The sequence below is a fragment of the Alternaria burnsii genome, assembly GCF_013036055.1.
Source record: "Alternaria burnsii strain CBS107.38 chromosome Unknown 121, whole genome shotgun sequence".
Classification (NCBI taxonomy): domain Eukaryota; kingdom Fungi; phylum Ascomycota; class Dothideomycetes; order Pleosporales; family Pleosporaceae; genus Alternaria; species Alternaria burnsii.
The window spans coordinates 212750-228412 of NW_024066125.1; the positions used below are offsets into that span (position 1 = coordinate 212750).

Below are 15663 nucleotides of genomic sequence, written 5' to 3' on the forward strand. Positions count from 1 at the left end.
GGCTTCTCCAGACAGGTTGGATGGAAGTAATCTTCCAGCCAATATCATTTCAAATATATGCTTGAACACTAAACTCACCATCTCATATTCTTTTCCTCTGCCACCATGTTCCACAACCCATCGGCAGCCTCTTGGGAGTACCCTGGACCCTCTGCAAACCCAGCAGTTGAGCCTTTCCACCGCACCCTCCCAGATTACTCCGTCACTCCCCTCATCCCCTTACCAGACCTAGCCAAACAACTCGGCCTGCGTCATGTCCTCGTAAAAGACGAATCCAACCGTCTCGGTCTTCCAGCTTTCAAGATCCTAGGCGCGTCGTGGGCCATCCACAAGGCTATCGCATCAAAATGCCACCTCCCACTGTCTGCTACCCTGGATGAACTTGGCACTGCAGCAAGAGAAGCGGGTATCGAACTAGTTGCGTGTACAGAAGGGAACTGGGGTAGAGCTGTTTCGCGAATGGCAAAGTATCTGGAGATCAAAGCCGTCGTCTTCGTTCCTGGTTTCATGGACGAAGCGACGCAAGAGAAGATCAGGAGCGAAGGCGCAGAAGTGAGAGTGGTAGACGGAGACTACGACGAATCCATTGCAAAAGCTAGAGAAGAAGCGGAAGGCAAGGGTGCCATGTTAGTCATGGATGTATCTTGGGAAGGATACGAAGAGATACCCCAGGTGCGTGATTACCCAGCTAGCTACGCAACCCACATCACCATGTACCAAAATTTACATGGTTTCGATCAGAACTGCAGACTAACGGGAAGCAGTGGGTAGTAGAAGGCTACACAACCATGCTCACCGAAACAGACGCCCAGCTCAAAGCCATGCACATCCCCTCTGTAACCCACGCCATAGCCGCCTGCGGAGTAGGTTCCTGGGCGCAAGCCGTAACCATGCACTACAAGGCCCCCTCCAACTCCCCACCCGCCTCCGTCATCACAGTCGAGCCCTCCACAGCAGCTAGTCTTCTCGCTTCCCTCTCCGCCGGAAAAATCACACCCATTCGAACTGGCCATACGATATGCAACGGGATGAACTGTGGGACCACATCCACGACGGCATGGGAAGTGCTGAGAAAAGGGGTGGATTTGAGTGTTATGGTAGAGGATATCCATGTTCACAATGATTTGTTGGAGTTGCATGAAACTGGGATCAGGAATGGGCCGTGTGGAGCTGCGACATTGACGGCGTTGAAGAAAATTTGTGGGGATGGGGAGACGAAAAGAGTGCTGGACTTAGGGGAGGAGAGTGTGGTGGTGCTGTTTAGTACGGAGGGGGAGAGGGAGTATGAAGTTCCACTAGGTGTTTGAAAGCGTGTGTTTCAGCGATGGAATAAAGTGTAGTATATATATGGTGGTCAGATTAGGGAGAGTTTTATCATGAAGAGTGATGAATGTAGGATACAGCACAATACCTAGATAGCGACATAGGCAACGGAATATGTGTAATTGTGTGAGACATGTACTGAATCCGCTTTGTTAGTACTGTCGACATGTAGATAATGTCTGCAGTTTCCTGCTATCTTGGTACGCTCTGGCAACTATCAACAGAGCCAAGAAGTGGGAATAGACTCCGATTCATTCGTTTGAAGAATATGGTGTGCGTCGTCATGACGCTTCTCAGGACTCTCTGCACAGGCTGGCGGTATACGATGGGCGTGTATGGCCTTGATCATACGTGCCAATGTAACAGCCTCGAGCCCTTCACAACGCTGAAATTTCGAGCAAAGCTAGCACGAAATACGTGAGTATACACGCCAATGCGATACACCTTGAAATTCAGACTTTTTTTAGGGCTCGACGTTTTCCATTATATCATACTACGCAAAGACTCGAAAACGCCTGATGAAGATAAAACATGAGATCGGGTATCATATCGAACATTGTGACCTTTTTTTTTCCCTTCCAAAACGCCCAACCCTGACTCCTACAAGACGTGAGCTCTGTAAGAACTGCTACAGTATCATTATACCTAACACACACCAAGGGTAGTAGACGTCAGTCTGCCCCAAAACTTATACATGTCGGCCGACGACATAACCTCAGGATTCCTCAACTCCGAGAACAAGGAGAGAGAGAGAGAGAGAGAGAGAGAGAGAGAGAGAGAGAGAGAGAGAGCAAATTCCGCTACCATAACCTACTTCTGGCCCATGGGCATCCCACTCTTGATCGTCGTGTTGTGACCAGCGCTGGTCTTCGACCTCTCCTGCAACGCCTTTGGCATCTTCTTGTTGTCGCCGAGCTTGGAGATTGAGCTCTCGGTGTGCATGTGAGGTGCTACCTCGACCAGCCAATCTGGCTCGATAGGTGCACAGGTCATCATCCACTCTTTTGAGGTTGCCTGCAGAGAAGCGAATATGCACCACTTCGGTCGGCTTTCGTTGAGGGGAGAGGAGGGGTGAATATGGACGGTCAAACCGCTGTTTGCTAGGACACGGTAGGTCTGCCCATCTCTCTGCAGCCTCGCTGCATTTGTGAAGAACGCGGCGGTAAGGCACTTTCGAATGGCGATATGATCGGTACCACATGATGACTCCGGCACCTCGACGCGGTCGGCCAGTCGCTCCAATTGGTCACGAACGTCTCGCACACGTGTAAGAACCCTTCCTTGAAGATAGTTCTCACGTGCCCACCCTGGGTCGTAACCACTTTCAACGAATTCGTTCCAGATGTTGAGATACGTTATGAAGTCACCCCCTTCTAACGATGTGAACCTTTTGCGCGCAGCGTCAGCCGCAACCTTCTTGTCTTTGGGTCGGAGGAACAGGGTCGCAGATTCTCCCGTCATACTGACGATCGAGAGGATTTCCTCTCTACAACCGTACTTTTCGGACTCAATGATAGCCTTCGATAGCTTGATATCCAAAGGTAACTCCGCCATTCTTCGGCCTAATCGAGTTAAAGCTCCTGTGGAGTCCAAAGCTCCCAGGGCGTACAAGTTCTCAAGAGACTTGATCATCGACGTGCTCGAAGGGCTGTCCAGGAACTCAAACTCAAGCAAGTTAGTTATCCCGAGTTGCTTGAGGCTTAACACTACCTCATCGAGGTTTGTACGTTGGATCTCAGGTATGTTCTCAGGCTGTAACTCGTTGTAGTAGGCGGCTCGAGTATACAATCGATAGCACCAGCCAGATGACGTACGACCCGCTCTTCCTTTTCTCTGGTCTGCGTTGGCACGCGAAATTGGTGTTATGACAAGTGATGACAATCCTCGAACACTGTCCCAAGTATTTTCTTTGCTGTAGCCTGTGTCGACAACATGCCTCACGCCTTCGAAGGTCACACTGGTCTCAGCGATGTTGGTAGCTAGAATAACCTTGCGTCCATTGGGAGGGGCTGGCTCGAACGCCTTTTGTTGCAAATCCTGCGGGAGAGCAGAGTAGATAGGGCATACGACGAGCTCTCTAATCCTTGATCCAAGCTTTTTCTTCGTTTCCTCTATGCTCTCCATAGCCGCTTGAATCTCTTCCTCACCTGTCAAGAAGACTAAAATGTCCCCTTTTGGCTCTGCAGAAATATGTACCTGCATCACAGTCGTGATGCTTGCTGCAAGGTAATTTGCTTCTGGCGCTTTAGAATACAAAACCTCCACAGGAAAGGTTCGACCAGGAATTGAGAAGATAGGACAGTTGTGGAAGTACTGTGAGAAGTGCGCAGCGTTGATAGTAGCACTAAGGATGAGGAGTTTGAAGTCTGGTCGAGCATGGCAAACTTCCCTGCAGAGAACCAGTAGCAAGTCGGATTGTAGGGACCGTTCGTGGGCCTCGTCAATCATGATGCAAGAGTAGTTCGAGAGTAGCGGATCGGACTTCGCCTCCTGTAGCAACACACCGTCTGTGGCGAATTTGATCTTTGTCTTCGGCCCAGTCTTGTCCTCGAAACGAATGCTGTAACCCACTTCGTTCCCAAGCTTACAGCCAAACTCTTCTGCTACACGCTTGGCAACACTCATAGCCGCAACTCGTCGTGGTTGTGTGACAGCAATCATACCGCTCGAATCAAGAGCAGAATGGACGTATTGCGGGATTTGAGTCGACTTTCCGGATCCAGTTTCACCGACGACAACGATAACCTGATGTTGATCCACAGCGGCGAGTAGTTCGTCCCGGAACTTATAGACTGGCAAACTTCGTCGAACCTCCTCAATACTAGAAGCCCTTTTCTCTGCTTCATCTAGCTGGCGCTGCAACATCTGCTTGTCCACATCCACACGAGTCGAGGCGTCCACCTGAAACTGTACTTCGTTGGATGTGTCGAAGACATACTCATAGTCCTCCTCTTGAACACGATCCGTCGCCTTGGGCTTAGGCTGACTCTTGATCTTCTTCATCTGCTCCTCTTCCCATAGTTGAACCTCGCTCTTCTCATAAACCTTGTCTTTGTGTCGTTTGGTAAGGGCCTCATGCTTATTCGAATAGTCCGCATCGGGCAGTATGTAGCCTTCTCCCGAATCATCGATAGCATTACGCGCCTCTGCCAACTCCAGAGTTTTCCTGTTATTTCTAAACTCCTGACGTTCCCTTGCCGATAATTTATCCCCCAATCTCTCCTCCTCTTCTGCTTCCTCTGCAACCTGGCGGCGAAGTAGGGCGAGTTGTTGCGCTTCTCGTTCAGCAAGGTATTTCTGGCGCGACGCAAGCCTCAGCGCGCTGATGTCTTGGTCGCCGGTCTTGCGGCGTTTCGAATCCATGCTGTGTGGTGCGCGCGAGGGTTCGGAAGGTATCGTGTCGAGATTATTGGGGTGTGCGAAGTTTGTGGTGTGGAGGTCGTGACGGACGGTGGAGCTGTCTACGAAATGTTGAAGCTCAGACCAAGTGGCGCTAGTGTGCTCGGAATGGTTCATTTGGGACCACCTTTTGGAACCTGAGCTAAGAAGTATTCGCACACGAGAATTCTCAGACTTCCAGCTGCCGAAACCCTTGTAGGTCTCGCGCTCGATAGCGTTCGGATGGATTCTTCATATTTTTGACCTTGGTTTGCGGCAAGATGATGATGACGGCGGAGCTGTTTTTAGTGTTGATATGGGTGCACGTGTGACGGACTGGTAAAGGTAGGTGAGCATGTAACGGAACGGTACCAGTGGTAGTCTAGTTGCTCCGAGTTTTGCGCATGGTGGGAATATGGTACGTATCGGTGTGATAGTCATCTCATATCCTGGAAGTATGACTAACATGGCGGCTCTCATTCTGCCTTGCTTTCGTAACAATGGACCAAACATCTCGGTTGGATGCGAGCAGTGTCTATTTGTTGATACACTGTAGGCTGAGATGATATATCAGCACTCATTCTATAGGTACCAGAGAAAAGCACCATGGTAGCGAACGATAAGACGGCCATGGTACCAAACAGCACCTTCCGCACAAGATGTCAGACCCTTCCAAGCTTAACATAAAGATGTCATATTCATTATCATCAAACACGAAGCAACAACGCCTCTCGCGATGCCACGCTTCCCGAACGCTTAAAAAAAACATTCAGACAAAATGCAAACAACGTCCACCACTCAGTGACTGATATACTGAAACACAGCACTAACATCCTTCAAATCGTTCGCCGTCTCCTGCCTAAGCAACAAATCCTGAATCTTACCCAACGGCCCCGTCTCCCCATCATTAACAAAATGATTCCACGTACTCGTATCACCGTACAACATAGCCGGCGCCTTGATGACCTGCTTTCCATCTTCCTTCCTACACCTCTTGCACTTGAAAGTATCGTGCGTGTCGCTCGTAGTGTTGTCGCGATACTGGAAAAGTTCGCGAAGGGAGTCGAGAGAGAAGTGGCGCTCAACATCCTCCGCAGAATCGACAACACAATTCGATAAAGCCTGTTTATGGGATTGGCGCTGGAAGACTTTTTCTTCAATGGTGCCTGTGGTGATGAAGCGGTATACGAAACAATCCTTCTTTTGGCCGTCACGCCATACACGCGCGAGTGCTTGTTGATCAGCAGCTGGGTTCCAATCTGGGTCGAAGAGGACAAGGCGATTGGCGCCGATGAGATTGAGACCGCATCCACCGGCTTTTGAGGAGAGGAGGAAGACGAATTCGGGGGACTCGGGGTCGTTGAATTTGTCGACGAGCTTTTGCCGTTTAGACACATTCATTGTGCCGTCAAGGCGAAAACAGCCATAACCGCGGGACCGACAGAGCATGGCGAAGATGTCAAGGGTTTGCGTGTAGTTGGAAATCAGCACGATCTTGTCGTTTGTCTCCGCGCGGATGCGAGCCAGCATACGATCCAGGACAGCCATCTTTCCAGAGTACCAGACCTTGACTTCGCGATCTCTGCCTCTCGCATCCTTTTGCACGAAGTCGTCGGGTAGCTTGTCTTCGCAGCCGGGCAAGTCTTCGGGAAGGTTGAGAAGATCGGGGTGGTTGCAGAGTTTCTTGAGCATGCCGATGACCTTGAGTGGCTGTGAACCCTTGCCACGGAGGAGACTCTGGACGTCGGGTGACTTGATGAAGTGGTTGTATAGATCCTTCTGGAAAGGCGCGAGGTTGCAGAATACGACATGCTCATACTTGACTGGCAGGTATTTGGAGAGGATGTCGTTGGTTCGCCGAATGATGAACTTATTGACCAAGCCAAGAAGCTCATTGAGCCGTTCAGTGCCCTTCTTAACATCCTCGTCTGTACCGTTGGCATCGCGACCTTTCAGAATGGGAATTTCGTATTGCTTGCGGAACTCCATACGTGTGCCGAGGTAGTTGGGGTTGGCAAAGTTGAGTAGCGCGAAGTACTCTGATAGATCGTTCTGAATGGGTGTACCCGATAGGATGACTCGCCTCTGCACGTTCAAGTTGTTGAGCGCAGTAAACGTCAAACTGTCACCGTTCTTCAGTCGATGCCCTTCATCACAAAGCATCAAACCGATAGGTGTTTGTCCAAACTCGTCGGCGTAGAGGCGCAGGGTTTCGTATGATACAATGAGGACAGGTCTGACAACTGCGCGTCCTGATGCGATCGACCATTGTCGTATTTGCTGGATAAGCTCCTCTTTCGACGCCTTGCCGTCAATGGCGAAGGGGGTGACAGCGTCCTTTCCAAGCCATTTGACAAGCTCGTTCGCCCAATTCCTCACTAAACTCGACGGACAAGCGATGACGCACTTTTGTATCGTCGACTTGCCAGCATCGGGTGACTGTTTCAGCAGCGTCCACATGAGAGCGATACACTGTAGCGTCTTTCCGAGACCCATCTCGTCTGCCATGATACATCCGTTCGCCTTGGGGTCGATCATACCTGTTGTGGCGCGGTACAGGAACTTTACACCTTCGACTTGATGCGGTCGAAGAACTTTAGCAAGTCTTGGATCTATAACGACTGGTACGCGTGGCCGTTCATTGTCCACCTTCTTCTTCAAACCCAGTATCTCTGCCAAACTCTTGTGCACTAACGGAGCCTCCATCTCCTGCTTCTCTGTCTGGCTCAATTTTGGCTCCGCTTCTTCCTTCTCTACCGGCTTATCGTCGACTGTCGGGTCGTAGAGTACAATCGCAAACTCTCCGCTGGGGTCGTGCAGCGGTCGCGCAACAAAGACGGTTCCTGTTCGCATACCAAGCAGTGGCGCTGGTCGATTCGGATTATAGGCGCCCACATCCTTGTTGACCAGAGGTACGATGAACTTGGTCCTGAATGCGGTATCTTTGTCTTTTGGCTTGAAGACAGGAAATCGGTTTGCATCTCGAGTGGCGAGAGCTAATCGGTCTTCATTCGAATATGGCTTGTCGCTCTCCCCATCTTCACCGCCAGCACCAGAGTAATCGACCTTCCTCCTCTTCCGTGCAGGTTTCGTAGAAACACTGGATACTGTTGCTGATCCGGGACACCGAAAGGGTTTGATGAGACGTTCGGTTGACTGCGGAGTGCCACCATATAGACGCGCCGCAGGCTTCGCAGGGGTGGCCTCGCCGGCTGCGAGGGTTCTCGGACGATGCATAAAGAATTGGCACTTCTGATGTGTCGTCCGAAGTTTTGTTGCCTAGGTTCGGTCGATATGGTGGAAGTTGGGAGGAGAGCGAGTGTAGTGTGGGAATGCTGATCAGTGCTCGCAGGTGGCGGAATTGCGACGCGTCGACTATTAGCCTCATCACGTCGTCACGTGAAATCGCAGGCAGCATCATCATTCTGCCAACATCCGAAAATCCATGTTGACTGGAAAATAGCATCTCCGTTACTAAAATATACGTTCCTTACCCTCCAGATACGTTTGACGCGTCAATTCTTCCTCTGGATTTCAAGTTGAAAACCCTGTGACCGACACCTCCGAGCCCTCTCCGCAAATTCCCCAGCATAGCGCACCCACCCCATCACCAAACCAAACCCCCACTCGCAACATGGCGCGAAAAGCAATAGCAAAAGACCAAATCGTCAAACTGATTGTAGGCGCAGGGCAAGCGTCGCCCTCGCCGCCTGTCGGTCCAGCGCTAGGAAGCAAAGGTGTAAAGAGCATGGATTTCTGCAAAGTACGTTCATCATCTCCAACTGTCGCATGCCCTATGCAGCATGCCTATACCTACAATCTCTGTCTTGTTATTAGTACAAGGTTCTTATGATAAGAATTACTAATTCTCTATGACGCCTCATCCTTGCCTACATGCCATTTCCAATAGCTCACCCTCCATAACCCACCACACCTACACAACATGCATGTCCTAACAGCCCACCCCAGGAGTTCAACGCCCGCACCGCTCACTACACAGTCGGCACCCCGATTCCCGCACGCATAACAGTCCGCCCAGACCGCTCCTTCCACTTTCAATTGCGCACACCACCCACCGCAACCCTGCTCCTCTCCGCTGCCGGCGTCGCGCCCCAAAAGAACAAGATCCGGGGTGCTGGTAACGTGCCCGGACCCATGAACAACCACGATGGGCAGAAGGGCAAGACATCGACGAGTAGTCCCACTGCAGGGAATGCGGTCAAGGGCACAGTGGGCACCGTGTCTCTGAAGCATGTCTATGAGATTGCGAAGATCAAGCATAGCGAGACTAGGCTGAGTGGGCTGAGTTTGGAGGGCGTGGCGAGGAGCGTTGTGGGTCAGGCGGGGAGTATAGGAGTGGTTGTTGTGCCGTAGAATGGGGGTGTAGGGTGCGGATTAATGGATCCGAGGATGTGCTGTGCCGTGGAGAATACCTGCTATCATGAGAAGAAACATTATGAAAAAGGGCAAGAAGTGCAAGAACACATAGGATATCATGAAGGATTGTATGCAATAGGCATTATGCGACGTGGCTTGGGGATGCCGTGCGATTGGAGTATGTGCACACGTCTTGTGGAGGAAGAGCTTGTACAACTACTCTATACCTGTTGAAGACTCATGATGCATAATCAGTTCTGACATTACGTCAATTCGGATGATGTGACTTGCAATTATCTTGTGCAATTGATCGACTGCAATACTAAATGCATACGCTCCCATGCCTAACCCCAATCACGATAACCCACTAATGACCCTCCCAACAAGTATCTTACATAGATTCAGTGCTCTGCGCTGCGACTCCTTCCAACTCTGCTCATACGCCAGTCTGTTACGAAAACCCATAAACGCCCCCTTGTTCCTGAAACCTCAACTGATGGTCCCTCAAGTCCGCCCATAGTCTCAACTCACTCTCTTCGTCCAACGCGCCTCCACCATTCGGCTCACTCCCCTCCGGACTCACCCTCTCCAATTTACTCAATATATCGAGGAACTTGTAAAGGTAGTCTTGGTGCTGCAGTGCAACGCTGCCACGCCGCTCTTTGGGGACTTCCAAGAGGGTACTGGCAATACTGCGTATCTTCTGAGTCTGCGCAGGGAAGAACCGTAAGCTTGCGATCGGACTGATTGTGTTTCTGCGAAAGAAGTCGTGGGTTGACATGGAGAGAATGAACTCATTGTCGTCTGAAGGTTGATACAGGAAATCTGAATTCTGCAAGTAAACGTATAGACTTACAAAGGAGTCGCCGTTTGGCTCCATGTTGACCATGTCAATGCTGCCCAGTACTACCAGGAGGTCTTTGACCACTTGTTCGCGTTCTTCTGACATTGCTTTTTCGAGGACTTCCGCGTCGGTGGTAGTTCCGGATACAAACCTGTCGATTCCTGCCGCGAGAGCGTTGGTGCTGGGTTGTGCAGGAGCCTGGCCTACCGATCTTTCGTACTTGTCTAGTTGGAGAAAGTACTTTTCCACGAGGTGTGAGCGAGTAGACAGGTGGCTGGCGTATATATTTGCTTTCTGAATTTCGTAGCGTCGCATGTCGTGGCTATCTGTCTTTCGATAACTGTCCAAGGTGGGATCTCGCATTCCGGAGTACTCTGGCATGGGTGGGTAGTAGGGTTTTTGTTGTTCGAGACCGCTGTCTTTGCTGGATTTTGGTTGCACTTTGAGGACTTCGGGGAGGCTCTCTAGAATCTGCCGGCAGCGCTGCAAGCTCTGTGCGAAGATTTGTTGTTGTCGGTCCCAGTCGAATATCTCGTCTATGCCGAATGCCATCTCCGCCGTTGCTAGCGATGAGTAGGAGAGGTATATGCGCACGTTGACGTTGAAACCAGTGATCATGGAGACGACTCCTTCGCGCTGTGGTTGAATCTCGTTTGGGAAGATGTGTACGTCGTCGACTTCGCGGGGCAGTGGTGGGAGGGGCTCGGTAGGTGTCGCGGGCGGAATCATCAACTCCCCGAACGAAGCGCCTAGTTGTTGTATGGTTCTGGCCAAAGTCAGCATTGTCGACCCTGAAGAAGAAGTGTTATGAGAACCTACCGCACGCCCACGAACACCGTCCAGAACACACGTCGGCCAATCTCCTCGGTGATATAGTCTACTTTGAACTCTCTCGAGCCATCGTAGTTGGGTCCATTCGAGCCCCACGCATGCGGCATGCCACCAAGATAGGTATAACCCTGAGCCTCGTGTTTATGGAGACCCAATGACCGTATGATAGTTAGGCACTCAGCCAAATAAAGTCGTAGTTGCCGCCACTGGAATACGTAGGCTCCAGTCAAGCCTAGGAAGTAGCTGGTACACGCGTCGTATACATTCAAAGACGGCCGATCAAGATAGCCCGGCCCGCGCGCCCGCGCACACACATCTCTACACTTGTCGACCAAGGAGAGATGGTTTGGGTATTCGCGTCGCGTCTGTGTATTGAGGTGCAGGCGTGGTTTTCGAGGGAAGGAAGCGACCAGGACCGCGATCATGGACGCCAGCAGCGCCAGGAACGAGGAATTCGACAAGTCCTCCCTCTGGCCCCACGCTTCGCGAAACGACGGCTCGTGAGGAAAGGGACATAGTGGGTGTATGTATGTGAAGAAATCGTCGATGAGGGCGTTGAGTGTAGGGAGGGCGCATATCTCTTCGGCAGAGAGCTGGGTCGGATGCGACGACTGCAGCTGGGCCAGCGCATGGGCGGCATTGGTGGGAGACTGCGGATTCGACGAGCCAGAGTCTACATCGCCAATCCTTCGCTTCTTGATCGCTTCGGCATGTCTGTTAGGCGGACCGCGTCGTCGGCTCGGGCGCTCAAAAGTACACGGGATTTCTAGAGCTAGGCAAGCTCTACACGGCGGCCCCGATTCATCGCACTACCGAGGTCAGTGTTGCCGACTACAGTGCTAGAACAAAGCAGTTACCTTGACCTTGCGTATGCTGCATGAATCGCAGGCTTTGCGCAGGCGGTTCGGCTTTGATTGTTGGGGCAGCGGAGGATTCAGGACATGATTCGCTTGGAGAGCCTGCTGCGCCTGGAGCACCTCGTTGATATTCTCGAGCTTCGGGTAGGCGGCTTCTTGCGGGTAACCGATGCGCGGTGGTGCCTGACCGTCCAGAACCTGCCCGTTGGGATACAAGGGCGTGTAATTATGCGGGTCCTGGCCGTCTGGTGGTGCAGCATACTGCGACGCATGCGGAGAAGAAGTCATGGCGTAGCCGCAGTTCTACCGCGACGAGGGAAGGACGTTGGCTGATGTCCCGTTAGCTTCCGGATAAAGAAACGTCTGCAAGGTAGGGTCCAGATGTATTTCATCCGACGAGGCGCATTCCTGCCTGACAGCCAGTGACAGATCTCAGAGTTTCTCGAGTCTAGAGGGCTTACTTGCATATAAGTTTCGCGGTCCGATCACACGCGGCAATTACCGATGCGATCAGATACAGGGCCGGGGGAGATGATCTGAGCCTGGGTAGACGCGTACACGGGTTTCGGTAGCAAGAGAAGGATAACAATTGGCCTGTTAACACTCCAGAGTCGAGTTGACGTTGCTGGACATTGTGTGTGCTCAGTGACATGAAAGTTTGGCAGTTGTTTCAAGCTACAGATGATGTTAGGCAGGAGCGATCCGCCATGGCATCCGCAAGGACGAAAACATTTTCGCCCGTCACTCCGCTCAACGTAGTACTTATTCCTACTTGGATGGAGACGCGGTGCTAGACATTGTCGCGTCCCGATTTATATGTCCATCAATGACGCATCTCGTATGATCTTCTAGCGACGTCGATCTTGTCCAAAGGAGTATACTCCGAGCGGGAACCCGTGTTCCTGGTCTGCTTGAGTCGCATGGGTCTGACAGGCCATGTCGTGGACGTATTCTTCATACCAATTTGGTCGCAAAACTTCATGTTGCAAAGAATGTATTGTAGATGCCAACGCCCGCTGAACTCTTCAAATTGGTATAAAAGCTGATCGCGACCTGTTCAGCCCATTCCAGCCCTCGGTCAATATCACTACGACATACCCCTGTAGGTTGAGAACCGAAGCGCAAGCTGCCAACCAATACCTGCTGATACCTCTTCCATGCCCTACCACTCCAACCGTACCTGTCAGAGATCACTATCATCGCTCCCTGGCTCGCTTCTACTCGGTGGCCTCGAACTCCTACTCAGCGAGAAATCCAAGATATCAGACTTTGATCCTGCATCGATGAATTTGCGCAAACACCATCCGATTTGTACCGCCGTTGAAGTCTCATTGCCTAGGGGATCGATTTGGCGGCCTTTGACAAAGACTACATGAGTGAGATAGGTTAGCAAGAGTCATGTTATGAGGTTGGGGGAAAGGGGAGCGAGGAGAGAAAACAGGTGGATACGTACTGATCTGGTTTTCACTATCCTCCCGATCATAAACCTTATCACTTGACCCAAACGCAATAATGCCCAACTTACTACTCCTGCTCTTCTCCTTCGCATTACTTGCGCTTCTCTCAAACCCCTGCTGTGCCAAACCAGCAAGCAAATGTTCGTAAATCTTGCGTGGCAGCTTAGTTGATGAAGGACTGTTGGTAGGCCAGGTAGTGATGTTCAAAGTTGCTAATTGTGGTAGATCACCCAAACAGTTCTCAAAGTTGACAAAGCTATCGTTTTTACTGCGGATGACGCTGACGCTGGGGAAGGCGACGGAAATTTGTTCGAGGAGAGTGCATTCTTTGCAAATGGAAGAAAACGAGGCGTAGTCGTAGATGAGTTCTTCGTCGCACATGTCTGGGCCGGTGCTCGCGTGGACGTTGAGGCTCTTTAGTGTCTTGCTGTGGCGCACGATACCTGCGGCGGCCGGTAGCGCTTTGACGTACGTGAGGTCGAGGGTGAGGGTCTTGATGCCTGAGACGAGGCAAAGGAATCCGTCGATAGCCCCTAGACCGTCATTCTCGGCGTTATCGTCATGTTTGAACTCGAGGGTTTCTAGCTTATCAGGGAGCTTTGTGCTCTTGCTGAGTTCGGCGAAGAGAGCGTCAGCACCGGAGCAGCCAAAGATGCGGATGCTCTTGATGGACTGGAAGTCAATCAACTTGCAGTACGTCTCTGCTGCGTAGCGCAAATGTAGCTTCTGTAGCGTGATCTCGTTAAGTGCAATTGGAGTGCACTTCGCGAACGGCTGCATGTGGCTGAACATGGTCGAGGTTATGAGTCCAGGCTCATTGACAGTATCATTTAATTCGCGCGTCGTGACAGTCGGATCCATCTCATCGAAGCTCGCATGCAGCGTAATCTTCTCCAGTTTGCGACCAGCCACATTCTTCAGCAAGAAGTGACAAAAGTCTAGCACCTCCCGTGAATCCGGGTACAATCCAAGCTTGCGTACTTCCTTGAAGCACCCCTCAATGTTCGGCAGCTTCTGGAGTTCGGGAAGAACATTGCGGTCGAGCGAGATGCTCTCTAGCCATCGCATGCGTTTCTGTTTCCTGTACAGTAACACCAGGTTGTCACCCGAAAACGGAGACCACGGATGCCACGAAAACTTCTCTAGCTGGTTCTCCGGAAGCAGTTCCAAGATCATGCGGATAGCAAAGTTGGCTTGTTGCTGCTGATTGCATTTATCTAGGACGTCCGCGAGGTAGAGGTCCAGTTTCCGGACATGTTGTAGGCCAATGTTCTTAGGGTTGAGGAAGGCTGCGAGGCGGGTATCGTGGGATGAACCAACATCGAGGGTCACTTCGTAGTAGAGTTGACGAACGGCGATCTCGTGGAGTTGCTTGCAGGTGAGGCAGACGTTCTTGAGGTCGGTTGGGCGGTTGATCTGGAGATTATAGTGTCAGCTGTGCTTCTCTTGCAGCCATGAACCTCGCCCCGGAGATCAATTCAGGACACGTTCGAGTCGTCCGAATGCGCCAAAACACCCATTCAAGAGGTATGCCAGAAGGTCCTCATGCTCATCTACCCCACGGCGCGACCCCTCCCCCAGCCTCGCGAACCGCCCATCAACCCAAACACTTACATGCTGGACAATCAACGTCTTGATATCGACCGAAAGGTCCATGAAGGCCAGTCGCGGTGCCATGCTGTAAACTCCCCTCCGAATCTGGCCTTCTCGTGATATCGCAAGGAGTACTCCGTAGTATGTTCGTGTTGTTGCCTTTATCGATACGTGCGACGGTCCACGTAATCACAATGGCCGTGTTCGCAGCTCTTCCGGATTATTATTCTTCCTTTCTGCTGCCTAATTGCCAACAAAACACACAGCTGCAGTAGTTCCCAAGATGACCGGCAGGCTGACCGGTAGAAGTGGAGTAACGAAGCGTGAACAGCTGGCGGGCAACAAAAAGAAAGTAAGCAAGCCGTTCAGCCTCACTTGTGTCCCGCCAAAGGGGACCCACACATCGTATTAACTCCGCGCAAGCAAGGGTCCACGCGGGACGAAAAAGGGCGCTAATGCAGCCGATAAACTGGGGTAAGCGCCGCCTGAGCTCCAGTGGCGAACCCTACAAGACTATGAAGACGCTCATTATGGATTGTTTACAAAGCGAACTAAAGTACCCCCTATAGGATACACTGTTGCTACGTCTGAGCTCCTGTAAGTGGAACATTGAGTGAATACCTTCTAGGTTAGTTTTCGGGTTCAACCCATAAGAAACGAGCTCCCTCGTACATCTAAACTCAGAAGATTTCGTTATTCCTGCCTTTCATAACATTTATATGAACACCCTACTTCCTCACCCTCTAGCGCCGCAAATTACTCTGTACTCCAGCAATAGCCCAGCGCAGTCAGGTTTGTCACATCTCCCATAGTTGTCTCACCTCCCACTGCACCACACCCAAGACCATCACCCCCTATCATCCAGCTCCATAACCCGTCCCAGCCGCTCCCCCCGCCATTCCATACCCCATTCCACCAGCAGTCCTTCCCGTCTTAGCCATCTCTCTCCCTGCCGCCGCCGCATCGTATTTCCCGTTTTCATCGAGGAAATCAGGCGGCCTGG

General features: G+C 51.5%; 4 protein-coding genes across 4 annotated transcripts; 2 read left to right on the forward strand and 2 right to left on the reverse strand.

Annotated features, from left to right (window-relative positions):
- Positions 1–105: 105 nt before the first annotated feature.
- Positions 106–1307, forward strand: GT037_010086 (uncharacterized protein; the record flags this gene model as incomplete). Its single annotated transcript, XM_038935133.1, has 2 exons — positions 106–672; positions 765–1307. 2 exons carry the CDS (start codon positions 106–108, stop codon positions 1305–1307), a joined length of 1110 nt encoding a protein of 369 aa, XP_038782224.1.
- Positions 1308–2133: 826 nt separating this feature from the next.
- GT037_010087 (p-loop containing nucleoside triphosphate hydrolase protein) lies at positions 2134–7938 on the reverse strand (the record flags this gene model as incomplete). The annotated part of the gene is made up of 2 exons (XM_038935134.1): positions 2134–4859; positions 5631–7938. The coding sequence occupies 2 exons, from the start codon at positions 7936–7938 to the stop codon at positions 2134–2136; spliced, it is 5034 nt and encodes a 1677-aa protein (XP_038782225.1).
- Positions 7939–8335: 397 nt separating this feature from the next.
- GT037_010088 (ribosomal protein l11) lies at positions 8336–9075 on the forward strand (the record flags this gene model as incomplete). Its single annotated transcript, XM_038935135.1, has 2 exons — positions 8336–8464; positions 8671–9075. The coding sequence occupies 2 exons, from the start codon at positions 8336–8338 to the stop codon at positions 9073–9075; spliced, it is 534 nt and encodes a 177-aa protein (XP_038782226.1).
- Positions 9076–9529: 454 nt separating this feature from the next.
- Positions 9530–14744, reverse strand: GT037_010089 (uncharacterized protein; the record flags this gene model as incomplete). Its single annotated transcript, XM_038935136.1, has 5 exons — positions 9530–10688; positions 10742–11562; positions 11611–11855; positions 13064–14483; positions 14682–14744. The coding sequence occupies 5 exons, from the start codon at positions 14742–14744 to the stop codon at positions 9530–9532; spliced, it is 3708 nt and encodes a 1235-aa protein (XP_038782227.1).
- Positions 14745–15663: the final 919 nt, after the last annotated feature.